This window comes from Siniperca chuatsi, linkage group LG7, assembly GCF_020085105.1.
Source record: "Siniperca chuatsi isolate FFG_IHB_CAS linkage group LG7, ASM2008510v1, whole genome shotgun sequence".
Taxonomy (NCBI): Eukaryota; Metazoa; Chordata; class Actinopteri; order Centrarchiformes; family Sinipercidae; genus Siniperca; species Siniperca chuatsi.
This window is the reverse complement of record NC_058048.1, coordinates 1,520,026-1,540,815: the sequence shown is the minus strand read 5'-3', so window position 1 is coordinate 1,540,815 and position 20,790 is coordinate 1,520,026. Positions and strand designations below refer to the sequence as shown.

At 39.0% G+C, this 20,790-nt stretch overlaps 1 protein-coding gene across 1 annotated transcript in view; it reads left to right on the top strand.

Moving 5' to 3' along the window:
* Nucleotides 1–600: 600 nt before the first annotated feature.
* The window catches only part of wsb1 (WD repeat and SOCS box containing 1), a 29,083-nt gene continuing 8,893 nt past the window's right edge, over nucleotides 601–20,790 (top strand). The window contains exons 1-5 of the mRNA XM_044202285.1: nucleotides 601–996; nucleotides 2,559–2,727; nucleotides 12,806–13,089; nucleotides 14,806–14,937; nucleotides 16,241–16,341. Of these exons, the coding sequence (XP_044058220.1) occupies nucleotides 957–996; nucleotides 2,559–2,727; nucleotides 12,806–13,089; nucleotides 14,806–14,937; nucleotides 16,241–16,341 (726 nt within the window). The 5' untranslated portion in view covers nucleotides 601–956. The remainder of the gene's footprint in view (nucleotides 997–2,558; nucleotides 2,728–12,805; nucleotides 13,090–14,805; nucleotides 14,938–16,240; nucleotides 16,342–20,790) is intronic.

Sequence of the window (20,790 nt, the reverse complement as noted above, 5' to 3'; positions counted from 1 at the left end):
TGTCAGATAAATGTGAGACTTGTAACTGGAAGGAATCTGCTGAACGTGCTGATGGGATGAGGAGGTTCAGTGTAGAAAGAGAGAGACTGGAGGGCAGAGTGGCAGGGAGGCAGCAGATGTCTGTTAGAGGCCGGGGAGAAACACTTACAGGTTCAAAGGGCTTTATTCAAATATTTAAAAGAAACAGGTATAATATCTATAATATAAAATCTATAAAGTGTTAATCCCCCTCCTTTTGTTAGTTTTGGTTAAAGTTGTTACACACTCCAATACAGTAGGTGGCGCCATGTACCTTTGACGTTGGTTTGTAGCCCGCTAGTAAGTCAAAGAAGAAGAAGACGTACAATGAAAGCCCTCCCACGGTGTTATGGCCAGACCTCTTTGAGATGAAAATAGCTCGGTACCATCCGGTCAGAAGCTATTGTACTACCAAGGATCGTTCTCATGTCTACAGAATCAAATACTATATTTTAAAGGAAGAAGAAGTAGAGAAGCAGGGGGAGGTGTCAATAGTATTACCATGGCAACTGTGCTGACGTGTAACGAAAGCCCTCCCACGGTGTTATGGTCAGACCTCTGAGATGAAAATAGCTTCGTACCATCCGGTCAGAAGCCATTGTACTACCAGGTCGTTCTCATGTCTACAGAATCAAATACTATAATTACATGTTAAACAGTCTTTAATCTGAGCGTGTTAACACCCGAGCATCATAATTATAGCACAGTAAAATAAAGTCTATTGTCTAGGTAGTAACGGAAAAAGACATTTACAGAGGTCGAACGACGACTGTATTTTCCACCCGGGACGTTAAGCTTTGCGGAGGGATCCAACCGACTTTAGTAGACATTGAAAGAGGAAAAGTCGCCGTCTAATTCCGCACCAATTTTTTATTTCCTCTAAACGTCGTTTTAAAGTACGTGCTTGGCTTTTCTCTCAGGTCTGTGTCCTTATTTAGATGGCAAGCTTCCCAGACTCTGTAAACGAAAATGATATAGGTAAGTAGAAATGCTACATTTATAATTTCTCTGTGGGCAGTGTTCTGGGAGCAGGGTGGTATCAGGACCGTTTCCAGGCAGTTAAACGCTGCTAACGCAGTTAAACGCTAACTGGCGCTAGCATTACAGCTAGCGCCAGTTTAGCTCACTTCATTGCTGAGGCGGAATGTCTGTTAAGTTGTATGCAACGTCTCAGTTAACCTAGTGTACAATTAATACACATATAAACTCCAGCCTGTATATTACAGTTTAGTATGGTTAGTCACTTTGTTATTATTTCACTCTTCATGCTTACGTTAATGGTTGGAAATTGATTTCCTTCTGGCTGGGTTGTTGATTAAAACCTCCGCTCAGACCCTTCCCTCCCCCACACACCAGCAGTGAGTGATTCATAACCTTGCTTCACACCACTGAGACGTAGGATAGCCTACGTGCGTGTGTCCACACGCTAATCGTTGACTTACATGGCTATATACTGTCTACAATACAAACTACATTACTTGTGTCTGTAATGTTAGTTAATTTTTTTTTATAAGATCAAGCATTAAAAATCACAGTTGCACTGCCCTAAATGTGACTATATCAGGTCTTCAGTTAACATTTGACCTAATTCTGTTTTTCCTTATTGTGAGAATCTGTAACTTTCTTAAGTTGTAATATACTTACCTTCACAATCTTTCACTTAAAGTTACCTGTAAGGAAAATCCAAAAAGTTCCCAGTATTTACCTGTACAAAATTATCACATTACACTACAATAAATTGCTATTTGTCCTAAAAGAAAAACATTAAACATTTATGGAACTTAATGGTCCAGAATAATTATTGTATGTAAATGTGTACATGCCCAAGTTGTGCCTCCAAATTTGCCAACTGTGTCTACTAATACCTTACTACCATTACCCAATACCTCTTTTTTTTTTTTTTTTTTTCAAAAATTGGTTCCAGTTTATTTATGTTCGGTCATAAAAAGGTGTTAAAGTAACTCTGATATCTGCAGACACCCTATTCTTCTGTATAAAGGTTACTTTTTTCTGATGATAATTCTTTGCTGCTTGTGTGTGCCACACTGTTGTTATGAAATTGTCTCCATCAATCTGTTTCCAGAATCTATAAGATTTGCAGGGAAAATATAAGCCAAAGGTTACTTTTCAAAGTAAATCTGACTGCCATATAAAATTGACTTGCAAGTATAGTTCAATACATTAAGAGGTCAAGTTTGGATCATGCATGTGGATATATATATATAATATATCCCTATTAGTTTGTTTTGTAGACAGTTATTTCTTCAAACTCACATGCATTTCAGTAATTGTTTAATTAGTTCATTAGTTATGTTACAGAGCATTTAACCTATTTATCTTGTAAAGTTCCCCACCCACTGTTTTTGTACAAATGGTTTGGTTAGCACAGTTAACCAATCAGATCCCTGCATCACTGACAAACCCACTAATATGTATGTGAGTGAAGAGTTTACTTTGGTGTGATAGGAATTCCTGTGGGTTGGCCATAAGTGATCCTATTGATGGGTGTAGCTAAAGCAACTGTGTTGTTGTTTTTCTAGGTAAGGCTAAGTTCATTGGTGAACTGCTGGTGCCTGTTGCTCCCTTCGACCAGAAGTCTGGGCGCGAGGCTTGGACTGTAGCCTTTGCACCCAATGGTTCCTACTTTGCTTGGTCTCAGGGGCATCGCATTGTGAGGCTCATTCCCTGGACAAAATGCCTGAAGAACTTGTAAGTACCATTTCATTATTATCACACTGAAATGCACTCAGTTACTACCAGTAGCAACCATGATTAATCAAACATTAACATACATATTTCTGATTTTGTTCAATAGTTCTTCAATAGTAAACTGAGTTTGTGGCAGTCCTCCTCAGGTTATGACCTTTTTAGAGTTTTTGTATTTTATTGTAGAGTACATCTTACTTATTTTATGTGTCATCCGTGTAATATTTAGGGGTCCAAGCACTGCAGGAATCCCTCATGGAATCCTTCATATTATTATTGTTGTTGTTTTTGTTATTATTAACCTCTTCTCTGGATGATTATGTCCAAAACCTCACAGCTTTCACATTTGATTCAATCTTAACCAAATTAATAGTCAATTCATCTCAGTTTATTTTATTTATATAGCGCCAATTTATAACTTATCTCATTGCACATTTCCTATAGAGCTGGTCTAGACCATACTCTTTATAATGATATTTACACAGACCCAACATTTCCCACCAAGAGCAAGCACGTGGTGACAGTGGCAAGGAAAAACTTGCCACTGTCAGAGAGAGACGATGCAAATTCCAGAATTTTAAAATAATAATTATAATGTAATCGTAGTGGTAACATTAATAAAATAATAATAATAATAATAATAATAAGACTAATAACACTAATAATAATTGTAATAGCGGGTGTTGAGCAGGAACATGGGGACAGTAGGTGGCCCGCAGTCATAGATCCAGACTCTACAGCTCCGGAGGCAGAAAAACCTGCTGAAAGCAACAGAAGGAGAGAGGAGAGAGATGAGAAAGCACAAAACTACAGGAGAGAGAAGGTGTTGAGTTAGTAACATGCATTAATGGATAAGAATGCGTACAGAGAGAGAGGAGGAGGGAGATGTTATGGGAAGTCAGCCGGCAGTCTAGGCCTATAGCAGCATAATTAAAGGATGGTTCAGGACTCACCTGAGCCAGCCCTAACTATAAGCTTATCAGAGGTGTTTGGAGCCAAGTACAATAACTTATGTTTTGTCTGAGTTTAACAAAAGAAAACTGCAGGTCATCCAGGTTTTATGTCTTTAAGGCATGCTTGAAGTTTAGCTAACTGGTTAGTTTCATCCGGCTTGATCGATAGATATAATTGTGTATCATCCGCATAACAATGAAAGTTTATGGAGTGTTTCCTAATAATATTGCCTAAAGGAAGCATATATAAGGTGAATAGAATTGGTCTGAGCACAGAACCTTGTGGAAATCTGTGACTAACTTTGGCGTGGATGGAGGATTCATCATTAACATGTACAAACTGAGATTGAATGTTGAACAATTGAGATTGAACAATTAAATGTTCCAGTCTCTGTAATAGGATGTGATGGTCAATGGTGTCGAATGTAGCAGTAAGATCTAACAAGACAAGTACAGAGACGATGCAATTAAAAGGTCATTTGAAATTTTCACCAGTGCTGTCTCTGAACTCTGATGCACTCTAAATCCTGACTGAAAATCCTCAAATGTTATGTAGAAAGTCACACAACTGATTGGCGACTGTTTTCTGAAGGATCTTAGAGATAAAGGGGAGGTTAGATATAGGTCTATAGCTGGCTGAAACCCCTGGATCAGGAGCGAGCTTTTTAAGAAGAGGTTTAATTACAGCTTAAAAGACTGTGGTACATAGCCTGTTAATAAAGACAGATTGATCATATCTGGTAAAGAAGTGCTAAGGATAAAACATCTTTAAGCAGCCTAGTTGGATGGATGGAGTCTAAGAGAAAGGTTGATGGCTACAATTAATTATCGTTGAAGTTAGTTGAAGAAGGTCAATAGGAGCAAAGCAGTCTAAATATATATCAGATTTTACAGCTGTTTCTAAGGTTCCTGTGTTTGAGGATAAATAGGTACTGGTTGAGGGCAGGACATGATGAATTTTGCTCTAATAATTAATATTTTATTATTAAAGAAGCTCATGAAGTCGTTACTACTGAGGACTATAAGAATACATGGCTCAGTAGAGCTGTGATTCTCTGTCAGCCTGGCTACTTGTTCTTATTTTCTATTAATGATGAGTAGTAGGCTGCTCTGGCATTACGGAGGGCTTTCCTACAGTGGTGTGAAAAAGTGTTTGCCCCCTTCCTGATTTCTTATTTTTTTGCATGTTTGTCACACTTAAATGTTTCAGATCATCAAACAAATTTAAATATTAGTCAAAGATAACACAAGTAAACACAAAATGCTGTTTTTAAATGAAGGTTGTTATTATTAAGGGAAAACAAAATCCAAACCTACATGGCCCTGTGTGAAAAAGTGAAAACCTTATAACTGATTGGGCCACCCTTAGCAGCAAAAACTGCAATCAAGCGTTTGCGATAACTTGCAATGAGTCTTCTACAGCGCTGTAGAGGAATTTTGGCTCACTTATCGTTGCAGAATTGTTGTAATTCAGTCACATTGGAGGGTTTTCGAGCATGAACTGCCTTTTTAAGGTCATGCCACAGAATCTCAATAGGATTCAGGTCTCAAGGTCAGGACTTTGACTAGGCCACTCCAAAGCCTTCATTTTGTTGTTTTGTGACATTAAGGTTAGAGAGACAAGCCATAACTTGTGAAAGCTTTTCCATATCAGTACCAGTTAGCGGGAACATAAAGTAACAGTGGAAATGAATGAACAGTGAACAGTTGACAATAGCAAGCCAATTGTGGGCCATCAGTCAGGAAAACCTTGTGGTGGGGATTATGTCTAATTGACAGTGGAGGAATTTAAATGGGAGATAATCTCCTCTAATTCTAACATTGAAATTTGCTTGAGGTGAGAAAAACTGGCAGATGGTTCAGAAAAGGTGAGGAGGGTACTGGATACTAGTGTGATATGGAGCCTAATATCTATTTTACTTAAGAAATGATGGAGAAACTGCTCACAAATCTCAGTGGATGCATCCATATGCTGGCTAGGAGGAGGACCGACCACTGACTTGATTACATTTTAAATAAAACCCTAAGGTTGTGACTGCTACTAACAATCAAATTGGAAAAATAAGAGTTTCTTGCTTCCTTAATTGTACACTGATTGTACACTGATCTGAAACTTTTGAGGATATCAAAAGATATCTTGAGTTTGTCTTTCCTTAATTTACTCTCAGCTTTCCTACATTGCCTCTTTAAATCTCTTGTATGGTCAATAAGCCAGGGGAGGGCGTTATGTTTTGCTCGTTTAATTTTGATAGGGGCAATGTCGTCAAGGATAGTCTGGCATGTAATATTAAAATTATCTAATAAAACAGTGACAGATCCTTTTGATTAGGGGTATTTCGGGCAGAGGCAGCTAAAAACGTTTTGCAGAAACTGGTAGCTGACTTTAGAATTAAAAGAGCAAGAGCAGATACAGGTAGATGGTATACGAGCAGGACGCGAGAGCAGGCTATGGAACGTCACAGCCTCGTGATCAGAGACATTAAAATCAAGCAAATCAACAGTAACACCATGAGACAGCACGAGGTCAAGGCTATGCCCCTTATTATGCGTTTTTTTTTTTTAACAGACTGTTCAAGATTAAAAGACTCAAAGAGATTAATAAAATCAGAAGTAAAACCAGACATGGAGGGACAACAGACATGTAAATTAAAACTCACCAAGGATAAGAATTCTATTGTATTTGGCTGTAATAAATACAAGAAGCTCAGAAAATTCTTGAATAAAACCAGTGTTGGCCTTAGGTTGGCCTATAGATTAAAACACAGTACCGATTGCTGGGCATTTAAAAGAAAACCCAGAGACTCAAAGGAAGAAGAGAGACAAGGAAATATTTGTAGTTGTTTTTAAAAACGATAGTTATGCCACCTCTGCGGCCTGACAGCCTAGCTTGAATAAAGGTTATATTGATAACATTTTTATGTAGACAAATAAAAAAAACAACAAAAAAAAACATCCACAGAGCTTTTAGAAAGGTGCGGAATAGACTTTTTTCCTTTTAAAAAATGTATTATTTTTTACCTTTTTGACGGGTCCAAAATGAATGTTTTGTGTGAAATGTCTGACGTTTGGTTCCTGGTTCTAACAAGGCTTGTGAGCCAATAGTATAACGACATTGGTATCACGTGGTCTAGTAGCCAGTTAGTGTGGAAAAAACTGACACTGACTTTAGCACATATTAGCTAAGTTAGCTTAATCGTCCGAACAACAATAACTCATAAAATTACAGTTCTGCATATTTAAACAAAATAAACAACATCTACTGACAGTCATAGTCATTAATACCTTAACTAATGTGTTGTCACCAGTTAGATTGTCAAAATTAGAAAAATAACAGCGTCAATCAATGAGTCAATGAGTGGTCCGCTTATGAAAAGACAGTGGACGTGGGATCCCAATATATTACCAATGTGTCATGTCGAAGGTAAATTAAAGTTCCGAACTACTGTAAATACGCTCATTATAGTGTTTAGACCCAAAACGTGACTTTTATTGAGGGTGCCAGCTCATATAGCAGTCTAATGTTAGCCCTATTATGCAGCTGCGTTGAGCTCAACAGCTATGGTACTCAGGTTAATATAAAAATCTGAAAATACTGACATGATCATACAGTCGTCCTTTCTCCCTGTAGCCATTGTTGCTGTGTGGCTCTCAGCTGTTTTTTATAATCCGCTATGAGATTTGTTTTCAGCAAGTAAACACTTTGACTAATGTTAGGTCAACACTACGCTAGCTAACGTCAACTTTTACTGTAGCTGTCTGTCTAATATCGAGCGCAGATAATATCTGCATCCCTACTATGTACTGTATTCTTTGATTGGGTTAAAATGTAAATATTTACCTAATGTCTTATAGAGTAAGGATGATTGAAATGTAATTTTACGGTAAGTGTTGCAATATAGGACCACTATAATTATTAAATTATTGGGGGCGGGGAAGGGTTACCTAAAGCTAACTAGCCATATCCTAAGATTACCATAGAAAATGGGCTGAATGCGTCATCTAGTGGCTGGATGTTATCAATGTTGTCATAGCACCTTTTAAAACAGGAGTACTTAGAGGGACAGAGTATCCAGTGTTCAACCAGGACTCAGTGATGAATAAAAAAATCAATATTGTTCAGAATAAAATCTTGCCATATGAAGGACTTGTTTGCATTGTTTGATTCTGACTATGTTGTTGGAGTGGGAGGAATGAGAACTAAGTTTGCTCTTACTGTGGAATTGGCAGAGCGGCTTGGTCTGTCGGTTTAATGTGATCCTAATAGGTACAGTTGAAAACAGATATTTACATACACTTCAGAAAAAAAACACAAACTTTTTTTCTTTACTGTCATACATTAAATCAGAGTAAGTTCTCTTAGATCAATAAATATTAACATATTTTTTGCATTTGTTAAATGTCAGAATCAAGCGAGGGAGAATTTTTATGTATTTTTCTTATCACTTTCATCAAAGTCAGAAGTATACATACACTATGTTTATTGTGTCTTTTAAACAAAAAGAAAACTCCAGATGATTCCATTCTGAGCTTAAGAAGCTTCTGATTTTGGTTAATTGATTCCATTTGAGTTATTTGGTGGCACACCTGTGGATGCATATAAAGGCACACCTCAAACACAGAGCCTCTTTCTTTGACGTCATGGGAAAATCAAGAGAAATCAACCAAGCCACAAGTGTGGCTCATCCTTAGGTGCAATTTCCAGATGCCTGAAGGTCCCACATTCATCCGTTTAGACAATAATACGCAAGTATAAAAAACATGGGAATGTACAACCATCATACCGCTCAGGAAGGAGTCCCAGAGAGGAACGTTTTTTTGTTGCGAAATGTGCGAATCAACCCCAGGACAACAGCAAAAGACCTTGTGAAGATGCTGGCTGAAACTGGTAAGACAGCTTCATTCTCCACAGTAAAACGAGTCCTGTACCACCATGAGCTGAAAGGTTACTCTGGGAGGAGAAAGCCATTACTTCAAAACCACCATTAAAAAAAGCCAGACTACAGTTTGCAACTGCACATGGGGACAAAAATCTTAATTTCTGGAGACATGTCCTGTGATCTGACGAAACAAAAATTGAACTGTTCGGCCATAATGATAAACGGTATATTTGGAGGAAAAGGGGGGAAGCTTTGAATCCTCAGAACACCATCCCAACTGTCAAGTATGGGGGTGGTAGTATAATGTTGTGGGGCTGCTTTACTGCAGAAGGGACTGGTGCACGTCACAAAATAGATGGCATCATGAGAAAAGAAAATTATGTGGATATATTGAAGCAACATCTGAAGACATCAGCCAGGAAGTTAAAGCTTGGGCGCAAATGGGTCTTCCAAATGGACAATGACCCCAAGCATACCTCCAAATTAGTTACAAAGTGGCTTAAGGACAACAAAGTCAAGGTATTGGAGTGGCTATCACAAAGCCCTGATCTCAATCCCATAGAAAATGTGTGGGCGGCACTGTAAAGGTGAGTGCGAGCAAGAAGGCCTACAAACCTGACCCAGTTACACCAGTTCTGTCAAGAGGAGTGGGCCAAAATTCTAGCAAACTGTTGTAGAAAGCCTGTGGAATGATACCCAAAACGTTTAGCTCAAGTGAAACAGTTTCGGGGCTGTTCTACCAAATACTAAGGAAGTGTATGTATACTTCTGACTTTGATGAAAGTGATAAACAAAAAAATACATAAAAATTCTCCCTCGCTCGATTCTGACGTTTAACAAATGCAAAAAAATATTTATTAATATTTATTTATTAATATTTATTGATCTAAAACAGAAAAAGTTTACTCTGATTTAACGTATGACAGTAAAGGAAAAAAAAGTTTTTTTTTTTTCTTTTCTGAAGTGTATGTAAAAATCTGGTTTCAACTGTATAGTGTTGGTGGAGGAGTGTTCAGCAGGACCCGGAGAGAGATGCTCCTCGTTACAGACAGGAGTGACTTCTGGGGCAGGGTCATGCTGAGGTAGGTGTCAGTCAGATTGAATTTGTATGACGATTGTCAGCTAAAATTTCATGATTGTGACAGCCCTAGTCCTAACTTGCCAAATGTGTGATCACATTTAATAAAAATATCAGAACATTTTTGTGTTGATCACAAACATGCATAATTTATTTCAGGGTTTTATCTGTAATGTTTTATTTTGGTGAATATTTAAACCTTTCACTGGTTCAAATTCAGCGGGGGACCTTTGTTGAATGTACATGGCTACATTTATATAGCGCTTTTATCCAAAGCGCTTTACGAGGTTTTTGCCACTCATTCACCTATTCATGCACACACTAACACACCGATGGCAGCAAGCTACCACGCAGGGTGCTGGCCAACCATCAGGAGCAATTCAAGACAGGAGGAGGTGGGGATCGAACTGCCAACCCTTGATCAGTGGTTGACCCGTTCTACCTCGTGAGCCACAGCTGCTCCGATAATTGTCATTGTTGTCAATAATTCATATCGATTAAAGTGGAAATAGATAACGTTTTTGCTTTAACTTATCATTATGAAGTAAATACTGATTGCACAGTGTAATGTCTATAGAATAATGACACTGTCTGCGTATCGATTGGTTCCCTATAAGCCTCGCTTTCGCTATGCTATTCTGTCTGCCACCGGGCCCAGTTTTTCCCAGGAAAAAGAAGGCTTTATTTACGGCACAAACCACTTTCTATTGTCTTATTGCTATATGATAAATGTGGAATATTGCACAGGCAAATCTGAAGACACACTATATCTGTGAACGCTACGTTTTAGTTACATTAAGTATACTACCTGAATAAACTGGTCTTTTGATTTCTAGAGTGCTTTTCCTGTTAGCGAACCCAGTTCATTTTTCTCAACACATACAAGAATTTCTATCTGCTTTCATGCCTCCATTATAGACTAAATGAATGAACAAACTCATGCTTTTTCTCCTAATGTTTTTTTCTAACGTTTTTAAAATTTTCACTGGGAATGTTGCTGACACCCAATTTAATGAGTAAATGCTGACTGGTCTCAACTCTCAAATAGTATAAAGCTGGCAAAATTCTATATTTTTCTTATAGACAACAAATCACATGTGCAGAGCCAAACGACATTAAATTTACCCTAAGGGCAAGTGTTGGCGATGTATTCAAAGCCCGATATATCTCATTCCTCTGTACCATAGAGCTCCATTATTGTCCCAAAACTATTAAACGCATCAATGAGACACACTGTTGCACTGAATGACATGTTCCATCATTAAAATGAACACACACACACTATAGTTTTGACTCAATCGCACATACATCCCACATATAGAATATTCTCTGTTCCCCAGTCTGCTTTAGCTGCTGTTTTGCATTTGATTTCATTTTGACTTTCATACAGACAATGCATTTTCCTGTGTCAAACTCAAGTACACTTATCTGCAGATTAGTGGTAAATCACTGGGAATTATGTAAATCAGCAATTTCGCCCAGAGATTAACAGGAACTTGAACTTCATGTCATTAGTATTATGCCACTTGTTGACCTCTTCTATGCAGGAGGGCAGTGAACAGAATTATTTTAACACTTGAATTGCTCACACTTTTATAAAGCATACTTTTAGATGTGCATATTTACTGTACCAGATAGGACAAAGTATGAGAGAGTTTTGGAGAAGCAGAAAACATCTGGAGAATGTCACCACTGCATGTTTTGCCGTAATATTTATTTGCTATGAAGTGTTCACTGTGTTGTTTTATCTGCAGCTGTTCAAGAAAAGTAGCTGTGGAGCTGTTGAAAGTAGATATGACAGTCAAATCAAGTCATGATATAATTTGCTCACTTAGTGAATAAGACACGTAGATCTAAATATATAGTGTTGGTGTTTGGCAACTCTATGTGCTAGTAGAACTTTTTAGCAGTTTATTGGCCCTCAGCATCGCTTCCTGCCTAACGCAGGAAGCAGAACGATCACAAAGAGGTGCTCCTCAGTGCCAAGGACATGTGGCTTGTATTATCAGCTACCTTTCTGCTTAACAGACTCTTTTTCCACTCAATAGGGCCTTGTGACTCTCAAAGGCACACTTTGAAATTGTCTGTAGTACTTGTTGTTCTCAAACAGCAGGCAGTGGCTGGTTAGCTGTTTTTTCCTTGCAATGGTAAAAAATAGTAAACTTTGCAGCTGACTAGTATCTCTGTTAAAAACATTCAAGGTTTTTCCATAGACCCAGGTTAGTCTGCTTTATCCGCAGCATGCCAAGCCGTGATGACATGCGTTTCCACTATAGCCTCACATTAGAGGATGGCCGCGCTGCATCGTGGCCAACTGTGGCCAACCCGTGATGGACTCCTCCCCTAAGCGGTGTCTTCGGCAGCTAAACTTATGTGTCTGTGCTCGAGACTAGAGAGAAAACTCTGTGTTTAGCTTTCGGTTCTTTTGTAGCTTCTACCTGAATCTCTGTGGTTTGGAGTTTAGTTTCACTCCTATGTTCTTGTTTGTACTTTAAGATAGCAGCTTTATTTTACTGATTTGCTTTCAGCCGTATTGAAGCTGTGTTAAGTTACAGCTAAAGCAAACCGAGCCTTTCCTGCTGGTGCTGTTTCGCATTAGAAGCGTTCCATTGGTATACCAGCAGGGTTGCTTTTATTGTGAAGAAGTTATAATGCTATGTATTTAAGAGTTAGCGGAACTTCATTAGCAATGATATTCATCAATTAAAAACTGGTCTTTAACCAGATAGGGACGTTTTCTGCGCTATAAATTAAGTACCCACCTGGTACTTAATTTATTTTCTGACCTGTTTTTATAGTGTTTTTATAGTGTATTGTATTATATTGTTTGCTAGTATCTTCTCCTGTGTGCACTGACGTAAAGACGAGCTGCTGTAACAAAGAGTTTCCCTTCGTGAATCAATAAAGTATTTCTGATTCTGATTATTTGTTTAGCAGTTTAGTTTTAAATATTGCAGGGAGGAATAGTACATACCGAAACAGCTACAGTGAGCTGGAAAGGGCTGCAAGCGACGGGGTGTTACTGTGGTTTGTCGCTAGCACACCTCAAATACGTTGATGCAGGGGAAAAACACTTGCACCGTGTCAGCGTGGCTCAACTGCTTGCGGCCGTTCACTCGGGGCGTCTCTTGTTATCATCCTTTTGTATCTTTCTCCATTCTCTGTTGCTGTAGTTCAATGGGCCATGGCGGAGAGGGCACCAATGCCTCGAGTCCCCGGCGTTTGTCCCGTCAGAACAGCGACGGAGGCCAGGTAATCCCGGCGGCCGGCGAGCCCTGCGAACACACTATCGACTGCGGTGACATCGTCTGGGGCTTGGCCTTTGGCTCCTCCGTGCCAGAGAAGCAGAGCCGCTGTGTTAACATCGAGTGGCACCGCTTCAAGTTCGGCCAGGACCAGCTGCTACTGGCAACAGGCCTCAACAATGGTCGCATCAAGATCTGGGATGTTTACACTGGTGAGCACACATTGTTGTTAATTTCTGTCTTCAGCTTCATTAGTTGGTAGTCAGATTAGGTAATAAATTATTCAGTAATGTCGTTTTAAAAGTGATAGTATGCTATGAACTAACAGTGATATTGAAAGGTTTTGTCAGAACAAAATCAGGCTTTTGTAGGATTTTGGATGTCAGATGTTTTGGCAGCTACTTGCTACTGTGTGCAAAACCCACCAACAGCAGTGGGATTTTGGAGCCAGTAAGTTAAATCGACACTATCTCAAGTCCACGGTGCTAAAAGCTGATATAAACTCCAAAAGGAGTCTTGTTTGGACCGTCTGAAAGTAGTAAAAAGCTTGTTTCCAAAGTTAACATATTACAGGTCTGCATCCCACAAATGTTGTTACTTTCTAAAACCAACCAACAGCCTGCCACACCCGTTTTCTATAGTGATTTTATCTTCTCATTTTATCGTCCACATTCCTACTTCCTACAAAGAATGTCCCAAGAAGAGCTTTAAATTTGAAAACAAAATTAACTTATAAAAGAAAGGTGTGGATTACAGAAACAATTAAAGGTTATACAGTACTACTGTTGGCACAGTGTCAATAAAAAGGTATGAATAGTTATTCTAAGTAAACTAACTCAATGTTATCATGAGAAGAAAGCCAAGGTTGAGTTATGGCATGTCTACACTAGGGCTGTCACTTTCTTTCCCCAAACTTTCGTTCGAACGAAAAATTAAATTTTCAAACTGTAATGACCTGTTCAAATTCAAAATGTACAGTCTATGTGCACAACAGTCTATTTTGAAGTAGTTTTTCTTCGTGGCCCAGCAGAAGGCTCTCTTAAAATGAGTTCAAATTCGTTCAAACTTGGCTTTTTGAAAAAGTGACAGTCGTCTATCCCACGTGCATCTGACAGAACAAATACCCTTCTATTTCAAACAGTCCAGCTGTCTACACAGACCGTGTAATGGCTCATGTATTTTTATGCTTCAAGTCTGTTTTCTTGCATTTTATTTGTAGAACTACATTGATTGTGTGTTGGGCTCTGAGCACTGTCAAAAAGGGAGTGACCTACATTCATTACTGTGGTAGAAAAGGTTTCAGTCGTAGTCATCTGGACACTGTTTTCAGAATCAAGACGTTTCGGCTCCCATCCAGAAGTCATTCTCAATTGTGACAATTCACAATTGAGAATGACTTCTGGATTTCTACGATAGAACACTCCTGGACGAATGAGGGACTACACCGTCTTCATTACTGTGCTTGAATGGCATCCTGTGTAGACACTGACAGAGCACTGAAGCTACTGCTGCTGCTCTGCTAACGTGCTGCTCACGTCACACCTCCCGTGTAGACACGGTATTATGTTCAGAATAGAGCCTAGGATTCAGTAGACTGATATATTCATAAAGAATTCTGTTTGCCATTGCACTTTCATCGCTAATGGTCTTGGAGAACGTTTCTTTGTTTTCAGTGATCAAAGAGAATATGTCCTCCTTTCATTGCTGGCTATACTCGTAGTTCTGTTTTTGTTTAATTCTTGTGGTTTTTCCTCTGTAGTTAAGCACACAAAGGTGGAGGCTTTGGAGGCGGTTGGGACAGGAATGGAGTTCTTACTGTGCCTGTAAACATTGTATCACTGACATAGTCACTGTTAAGCTGTACAAATTCTCAAACTTGACTGAGGAGTAGTTGCACTTCACTATTAATCCTTGATGGCATGTTGCAGGAAAACTGTTGCTGAATCTGATGGACCATACTGATGTAGTGCGAGACTTGACCTTTGCTCCTGATGGCAGCCTCATGCTAGTCTCTGCATCCAGAGATAAGACCCTCCGTGTATGGGACCTCAAAGATGATGGTATGTAGATGAGCTGTCCTTAGTGGAAAGCTTTCATTGTAACTCAACTTTCTTTGCGTTTCTTTCTTTTTTTCTTAGTTGTATTTATTTTTCAGTTGTCATGAGGTGACAGCAGAACTCTGTGACCTTTTTGTTTCTTCAACTGAGAGCATGCTGTTGACAGGGGAAAGACCAGCCCTCTAAATTGTAAGACCAGTTTTGAAAAGTAGCAGAAAGATCCACGGCCTAAGGCCAGGCTGTAAATGTGAAGAATGGCCCAGCTAATGCTTAGTGTATTGGTAGTCTTTATTTTTTTTTATTTATGCAGAGAAAACACAGTCACACACAGACTTTATGAGAGTCCCTGATCTGCTGTATGGTCTACATGAACCACAAAATGCAGCCCTCCAGTGCTGCTAAAAAACCACACACTCCCCAGGAAGCATTGACTGATCATGTGAGCCCTGGCCTGGGCCATGCATGAATGATGGCCCTTTGCATAGCATTAGCACTGTGACCTACATTGTTCATGGGTCTGTTAAAATCAGTTGCACATGCTGCTAATCCTTTGTTTACTGTTAATGAGTTCATAGCCCAACATATGCAAAAATTTTACGTGAGTTGGTAGTTATCTCAACTCAAAGGATAAGTCTGGTGATATCCTATATTTTTCTTATTGTCAACAAGTTCCATGAAAAGATCAAAACCAACAATCAATTAATTTTACAAGTATTGGGAAATGTGTATTAATCTGCCACGGAAAATAGTCCCCAACAAATGCACTGTTTCCTCATGTTTGAGTAACGTTTGCTGACTATAGTGACCAGCTGTTTTAGGAAATTACAGGGGCTTTTTTAAACATGAAACTACTGTATGTAAAGTATTCAGAGCCACACTAACACATTGTTTGTTTGGGTTTTTTCATGGAAATGGTTGACAAAAAGTAAAATACAAAATAAGTTCAATCTTATCCTTTGTGGTACAGACCACAAGAAGGATATGGTGCTCAAATATTTTTGTGGAAAATGTATGACTCATTATGTTGGTGTCCTGACGGCTAAATGATTAACGTGCATACCACATGGCCACAGCGTCACTGGTTTGATTCCCGTCGGACCTTTGTTACATGTCCTACCTCCCCTCTCTCCCCCTTTGTTTCCTGTCTTCCTCTATCCTGTCTGCTGTCAAACAAAGGTAAAAATGCCCCAAAAACATCTTTACAAAAAGTACGACTGATTATGTGTGGTTTGACAGTAGTGTAGCTTTGATAGTAAAGAAGATGGTGTACTGCTTCATCTAAGATAATGCTCTTTGTGTCTTGTAGGTAACATGGTGAAGGTTTTGCGGGGGCATCAGAACTGGGTGTACTGCAGCTCCTTCTCCCCTGACTCCTCTATCCTGTGTTCAGTTGGCGCCGGCAAAGCAGTACGTATACAAGTTCCTTTTTACTTATTTTGATGGGTTTGCTAGCTAATCTGTATGCAATTGCTTTGTGACCAATTATGCTCAATCAGCCTACAAATGAAAACACTCGCCATCTGCCATACCCTCCCATTTCCACCTCAGAACAAACTGCTCGGTGTCATAAGTTGAGCTCCCTGCATCTAGATTCTGTTTGTTTTTTGTTTGTGGAGGGAAAAAAGGCTTTTGGTGTTTTGAAGTTTGCATGCAGAGCAGGCAACTGTTTTCACTATTGTTACATAGCTAAAGTAAACTTGTTTCATCATATAATTCTGATACCTCTTAAAAGTATTTATGTTGAAGTGGGGGAGACCAAACTATACCTTTTAAATCATTACAGTGGGGGGGAATCTTGAGAGAGAGAAAAAATACTCCAAAAAATACTCTTTTGCTGTTTTGAAAACAATTCTGTCCTCATGTAAACTTTCAGAATAAGAAAAATATTTTCTTCTTTCATTACATGTTGAATTGACCTCTTAAACTTCTGCAGCCCTTAAGGCAGATGTTTCTGGACATTGATTCCATAGACTAGCCTTATCTACAGTGTTGCAGCTCTAGATCAATCTCAACATGGTGGTAATGATAGACATAGTGGTAGCTTTGTTAGGCTGTGTGTGTCCCTACAGTGTGTGTCTTGCTCTCCCTGTCACAGGTGGTGGCAGAGCTCAGTGTGTGATTGGTTTTGAAGGGAGCGCCGCGCTGACAATTTGAGCAGCCGGTGTAAACCGGGGACGCACAGTGCGCAATGCCCAAAGGCCTGGCCAGGGGCAGCCTGGCACCTGACCCGCAAGGTCAATCTGTACGTAGGTGCTGCTCCGTGTCTGTCTACCTCTGCTGTCGCAGTTCCTCTATTTATTTTAATTTCAGTTTAAAACTATTATTAAACTGGTTGTTAAATACTCCCTCTATCCCCCTCCCACCCCCCACCTCTCCCAAACCCACTCTCACACCTCCCCCCCAGCCTCTTTAAATAGCTCCGTCCACTGTCTGCACACGCTAGCTTCTCTTTTGTTACTAGGATTTCTGTTACTGTCAGTTTAAATGTTTCCCTTGTAGCATACAGTATTACATTTATAATGCTGCCAATGGCAAGTTATAGAAAACAATTCAGTCAGCTACAACAGTTTAACAACCGACCTTCCCCCTCCCTACACTGTCAGTGTTAGCCAGCAGCTGCCAGTGCTTTGCAAATGTTACTCCAAACCTTTTTGTAATGAAATTATTGTGCAGGTTTCAGATTATTGTTGATATACAGAAATTATTATGAAATATTTTTGTTTCCTTTGCGGAGCATTGCAAATGTCAGCTGTTGACTATTGAGAAAAACTGTCAACAAATTGTCCAGTTATGTGGTAACTTTTCCATCTGCAGTTCTTCTGTGGCTTTTTCTGCTGTTATAAAGAGCACTTGAGTGTTTCTGCTGTTGGCAGCTACAGTGGAACAACAGCAGCAGAAATCCAACAGAGAAAATGATACTAATGTTTTTAACTTAAATTGTGAAATTAGAAAATGAGGAAACTAGTAGGTACAGAGAGGAAGAAACCCACTTAAGAAACTTAACCATTAGCCTGCGTGTGACTGTTCTGATTTGCAGCACTTTAAAGCATTTTCAATTTCTAAGAGTGACATGGTGCAGAAGTTGTATAATTGCACAGTTCTCAGATAATGCATTGCCCTGGAGCAAAGATATTAATACTAAAAATTCAGACCATGGCTGACTGTTAGAAGAAAAAGGCTTCCAGATGATCATTTTTCTACCAGTATGTACACTACCGCTCAAAAGTTTGGAGTCGCCTGCCACAAAAGCTTGATTCGGTACAGTCAGATGGCTGAGAGGAATACTCTCTATTGTTAAATGGTATTTCATGCTTTTAGGTTGTAGAAAGTCCTCTTTACAAATAGATGTTGTTTTGTATGAAGGGTTTGCAAAAAAGTAATGTTTTGTACATGGAGAACAAAACGCTGTACAGTGGTTCAATCAGACTGACAACTGAAAGGGCAGAGAGAGACGAAGATACCTCTGAGCAACAGTTAAATCAGAATACAGGAAATCAGCAGTCACTAGTAAAAGAAATTGGAAGCTGAGCATTAAAATCTGTAGATTTAAGTAGGAAAAGGTTCCTGTTTCAGTGTCAAGTGCACAATAATGCCTATAACAAGCGGTAATTAACAGGCGTGTTGCTTTAGCAAAGCTATTCTTAAAACTTTAAAATTAGAAATAGCAGGTTAGTCCAGGGTTAACACTATTGGAATTGGATCACGAAATAGCAGCTGAACATACTATGGACTGACAAGTCACAGTTTTAACCTATTCAATCTAACCACTGAGTAGACGGCAGAGGGCCCAAAGAAAAAAGGCTTCCCAAAATATTTAGAGCCCAGTTGCAAGCACAGTTGTGGTTCAAAAATGATCTCTGGTCACTTACGATTTTCTAGCCTTAACAACAAATTAAAAATTCGAAGAATATTTGGGGGAAAAAATTGTTACAACAGTATTCTCCCCTGTCTAAATGGAAGTTTTAATCATTTCATTATTCTAAAAATAATGCATTTGGTGTATAATTATACTGGTTTTATCTGTTAAAATAGCCATTATTGAAGAAAAGAAGAAAAACTTCAATATAACAGGTGACTCCAACAGGGCTCCAGACTAACTTTTTTCACCACCGTCCTGGAACCGTTCCAAAAACAATTTTAACTGCTCCAAATTCAAAATGTTGTTTCTTGACTTTGTTTGTATCTTCTATAATTGTTAGTGGCATAATGAAAACATAAATAAAATCTTGTGAAAATAATTACATTTATTTTGCTCCATTCAAAGAAATAAGTTTAAAACAAGAACTGAAAAATGATTTGCAAACTCATTAACAGAATTTAAAAAAATTAAATAGGACACAATTTAGTAACACAGATGCGGCGTTTACGTCACCACGACCACGTGGCCCATACAAACACAAACAAGTCATGGGAGATTGATAAGACAGAAAACTGGTGAATGTCATTCAGGCTTACATAAAATCATATTGTAAACATTACTGTCCAGGCTGGTAATTGTTTGTAGGAAAGCTATCATGGCCTTTACCCTGTTGGCCGACATTGTTGTTTGTTTTGTCAGCTGACAATTACGTGGTTGCTGCCGCTGGCTGACAGATTACACTCCATTTAAACAATTTTCCCCGCCTTCGCCGTTAAGCGGTGCACTGGCGCGCTGAAATGGAGCGGACCCAAGCGAGTGTTTAGCTCCGTTAGCTGTAAACACACTTCAGGACTCTGCTGCCCACCGGCTGCTAACAGCTAACTAGCTCTCCTCCTGCCGATTTCAACACGGATTTGTTGTTCCCAATATAACATTATCAGGGAAAATATACTCACACACAGCGCCTGGCTAAAGTTAGCTAGCTAGTAGCAAGCAGCTGGTTAGACTGTTTCAATGTAATGATGTGATCGATCTGTAACCAGCGCAACATATTTGTGAGGTCCTGCCAGCAAGGCCTTAGATGGCCCGGTACCGCGGGAACATTTCAGAATCTTCATATTTTTCGTAGGTCTCACGCTGTCTCAGCCAGTGATAGTAACTATAGTCACAGCATGAGAAGACGAGCTCCGCTGTAGTCAGGGCTCAGTTCAGTTTGTCATATGCTAAGCCATAGTTATACATACACACACATACAAAAATCCCTTTCGGAGGCGTCCCAGGGAAGATCACTTTGTCCCAAACACATTTTCTATGGTCCCCGGGACGCCATTAGTCTCGAGACCTGGACTCCACAAACTTTTGAGCGGTTGTGTGTGTGTGTGTGTGTGTGTGTGTGTGTATATGTGTATGTGTATGCATATGTGTACTTTGCCAGAGGTATCAACCCTTTGGCCATAAAATATTCTTTTCTCTTGCAGTATCTGTCTCTCTTCGTAGGCTTCTGCTGGAGGTGCGAGCCTATTGTAAACACAGTGAACTAAAACTCTGAAAGGGGAAACCAGTGGAGTAACATTATGTTACCTTAAGTTACTACTTGTTTTATTTTCTCTTTTTTTGTGTAGACTTTTTATGTTAAAATAATAGAAGTATTTATTTAGTATATTCCATAATGTATTATAATATGTATAAATCTAAATTATGATGTTGTAGATTAATGCTATTATATAAAATGTTGGAATGTTAATTATAATTGCCATTGTAGGTGAAGTGTTGCATTTTGACATAGCCTTGCTGCTTGTGTAGCATGTGCTCTTTTGTTTGTACAGCCTGGTTAAAGGTTACAAAGCTTTACAATGACATAACTTCAGCATAACTCTGTTTAATTCTGTTTTAATTCCTGTTGCTTAATTTAATTTCTAAATGTTTTATGTTCATATAGTAATGATAAGTGTAAGATAGCACATCTATACTTGGTCCAAATCATTCCATGGGCTACA